Source organism: Kogia breviceps, chromosome 7 (genome assembly GCF_026419965.1).
Source record: "Kogia breviceps isolate mKogBre1 chromosome 7, mKogBre1 haplotype 1, whole genome shotgun sequence".
Lineage (NCBI taxonomy): Eukaryota > Metazoa > Chordata > Mammalia > Artiodactyla > Physeteridae > Kogia > Kogia breviceps.
Window position 1 is genome coordinate 22,760,903 of NC_081316.1, and position 3,162 is coordinate 22,764,064.

General features: G+C 61.1%; 1 protein-coding gene across 1 annotated transcript; it reads right to left on the reverse strand.

Annotated features, from left to right (window-relative positions):
• Window positions 1-364: 364 nt before the first annotated feature.
• Window positions 365-1,679, reverse strand: SCGB1C1 (secretoglobin family 1C member 1). Its single transcript, XM_059068268.2, has 3 exons — window positions 1,626-1,679; window positions 861-1,057; window positions 365-398 (listed from the first exon to the last, which is right to left on the reverse strand). The coding sequence occupies exons 1-3, from the start codon at window positions 1,677-1,679 to the stop codon at window positions 365-367; spliced, it is 285 nt and encodes a 94-aa protein (XP_058924251.2).
• Window positions 1,680-3,162: the final 1,483 nt, after the last annotated feature.

The following is a 3,162-nucleotide window of genomic DNA, read 5'->3' on the forward strand; positions in this document are numbered from 1 at the left end:
ACCTCTGCCTCCGCAGGCCTTCTTGTGTCCTGATGCCTCCCTGCATCCACATGTCTTGCCTATCTGTCTGTCTTGCTTTGTCCACCTGCCTACAAGGGCGCCTGCCTGGATTTCTGTTGGTGGGTCTGCCCTTTGTGTGGGGTTACTTATATGTGTGTGCTCCGCTCACATGATCCTATGTGTGAGCCTGTAGTTGCGTGCCTGAGGGTGGGGAGAGACGGGAGCCAGAGCCTGAGCTGCAGGAGGCTTTAGTGATTGGATGGCTTGAGGATACATTCATGCATAGGGAAGTGGTAGGGGTGTCGTCGTCATGGTTGCTTGTGCGGCTGGTCCTACGGCTGCTTGGAGCCACATCTGGGGTCCACTAGGCATCGTCCTGACTGCCCAGCACTTGCACCTGGAAGGCAGACACGTGTGGGCCAAGAGGCCTGGGGTTCCCGTGCCCGGTGATCTGTAACTAGAGAGCCACAGCTCCATCAGGCAAACAGGCCCAGGCCAGCCTCTGGGGGGACGGTGGGCTCTGGCACATTGCAGCCAGTCCCCTTCCAGCAGCTGGGGAAGCGGGGTGTGTGCATGTGTGTTTGCATTTGTGTGTGTGTCAGGTGTGAGCGTGTGCATATGCATGTATGTGCACGTAGGGGGAGGCTGAGGGCTGCTCTGCAGGCAGTGAGGTCTGGGATGTCCACCCCTGCTGGCTGAGGCAGGTCAGGGTGTCTGTGGGGTGCTGGGGTCTGGGGTGGCTGCACTGGGTGGGTGATGAGGGGCTATGGCATTTGGTGGAGGGCCTGGGGTGTAGGACCGTGGGTCCTGCTAGGGCTGCAGACCTTTAGGGAGTGGGGTGCCGCCCTGGCCACAGTATCAGCAGCTTGACCAGCTCCGCCTTGTGCATGGGCTGCAGGCCGTCTATGCAGGACTTGAGCTCGGTTACCGCTGCCTTGGCATCTGTGCTGACGTCGTACTTGCCCAGGGGCCGCTCATGGAGCTCCTCTGCGGATCCCACCGGCAGCGTTTGCAGGAAGTCGATGAAAACCTCGTTTGTCCTCCCCCGTGGCCAGCCCTGGGTTGGGGTGAGATGAGGCCAGGCCAGGACTCCTTCCAGCTCCACCCCCAGACCTCCCACCTCTAACCTCGGCGCTCTCCAGACCTTCCCCATCAATGTCCACCTCACGTGTCCCAGATCTTCCTCCAAAACATCCCCCAGCTCCACATGCCCTCAGACCCCTCCCGTCACCCTAACCTCAGCTGCCTCTTTCTGCCCTGGGTTCTCTAGCGTCACTGAGGAAGGAAAGCCAAGCCTCTGACTCAGTGGGAATTTCCCCTCCGTGTGAGGTTGGCTGACCTGGAGCTTGGATCGGGGTCAGGGCCAGCCTGGACTGGGCTGGGTTGGTGACATTGGGCTTGGTGGTGACACAGGGGCTGGGAGAGAGGTTGAGCTGGGCTGGGCTTGGGGTAGCGTTGCCTGGGGACTGGGGTCGCTATGTTCTGTGATGGAGGTGGGTTGGGGTGCCTGGGAAGGTGGGTGCCAATCATTGCGGGGCCCAGTGCCTGGATTTCTAGCTTCCCATGTTCCCCCGACACCAGGCCCCCGAATGTGCTGGAAGCAGCTGGCAGCGCACAGACTCAGCACAGGTGCAGAGCAAGGTGGGTGCCACTAGCAGGAGGGCGCCTCTCCCCTTCATGGCGGATAGCGGAGGCTCCTCAGGGGCTGCCTTGGCCTGCTTTTTGCCTCACAGGCACCTGTCCTGGGGGCGGGTCCGACCTGCCCATCAGGACCCAGCCAGTGAGAGCACCGGTGGGGCAGCCGAGGGTGTGTCCTCTCCCCCTGCCCTGCAGTGGGTGTCAAGCAGCAAGGGGCCTGGGGTGCTGGGTGAGGGGTGCTTGGCAAACGTTTGGGGTGAGTGGACAGAGGTAAGGGGGCGACGTGAGCCTGGTCCGCAAGGAAGGCTGGTGCGGCTGGGGATGCTGAGGGCCTCTGGCCTCGCTTGGCTTGTGGCTGAGGGTGGCCGGCTCTTGCGCCACGCCCAGGCCTTTCTTTTGGGGTAGAAATCCCCCTCCACTCAGCGTGCTTTGTGGGCCAGCGCTGGGCTCTGATCCCTGAGACAGCTTGGAGGTCTCCACTGGGGCACGGGTGGGGGACTTCCTGGGGTCTGCAGATCTGGGTGGTAGGAGATGGGCCCAGGGCCACGGGTGGCCCGACGTGGGCAGCAGCCTCCAGGCGATGGAGGGGTGCCTGAGAGTGGCGGAGGGGCGAGGAGCTGGGCCACCTCTGGGACCCGGTGGGAGGACCCAGTCACTTGCAGGAGGTGAGGAGGGGCTGCAGTCTGACTCAGCTGCGTTCTGTGGTCATCCAGCCTGGGGAAGCCTAGGATCTGGGGAGACCATCCAGTGCTACGCTGGAGAAAGGGGGCTGCAGCACCTGGGCCCGTAACTATACCGCCCCTAGAGCGGTGCTGCAGCCCTGGCCCGTATGCCGTGGGCCCTCTTCTCCTGTCCCTTGCTGCCACCTGGTGGCCAATGGCAGCCTGCAGGCCAGGCCCACTCTCCACAGGGTCCCTGGGAGGATCCAGGGTTTCAGGCCCTACCTGGGCTCTGGGGGCTCCTCATTCCGTACTGACACCTCCAGATCAGCCTTGTCTGGACTGGTTACGCTGCCCCTCACTTGCCCCCAGCTGTCCCTGAGTCTGTCACAGACCACAGACCCTTGTCCTGTGTCCTCTGAGCACTCAGAGCTTCTCATCCACTTGGGTTTCTGTTTATAACAAATAGTCTGTAGTCCCCTTTGCTAACATGAAATGAAATCCATGGATGATATAACCTACTTATACTCATCATTCTAAGAATATAGGAGAAATAAAGTGTAATGAGGTCATCTGTAACAAAACAATGTGGCTTCGTGGGTGAGACCGCTTTCGGCAAATTTGAGCCCCTCCCCGTCCCCAAAGGCCCAAGGGGTTCTGGTCAGTGGGACAGGCCTTGCTCTGATTGTGCTTTGATGGACCCATCATCTTCTTTAACTCAGTGGTCCTCTGGCTGCTTGCTGGGTCACCTGGAGAGGTGTTTAAAGGTGCTGTTCCGGGGCTGTGACGGACGAAGTCCAGACCCATGGAAGCAGGGTCCTGGGGGCAGGGCCTGGATGTCTGCCCTTCTGAACCCCTCTGGCCC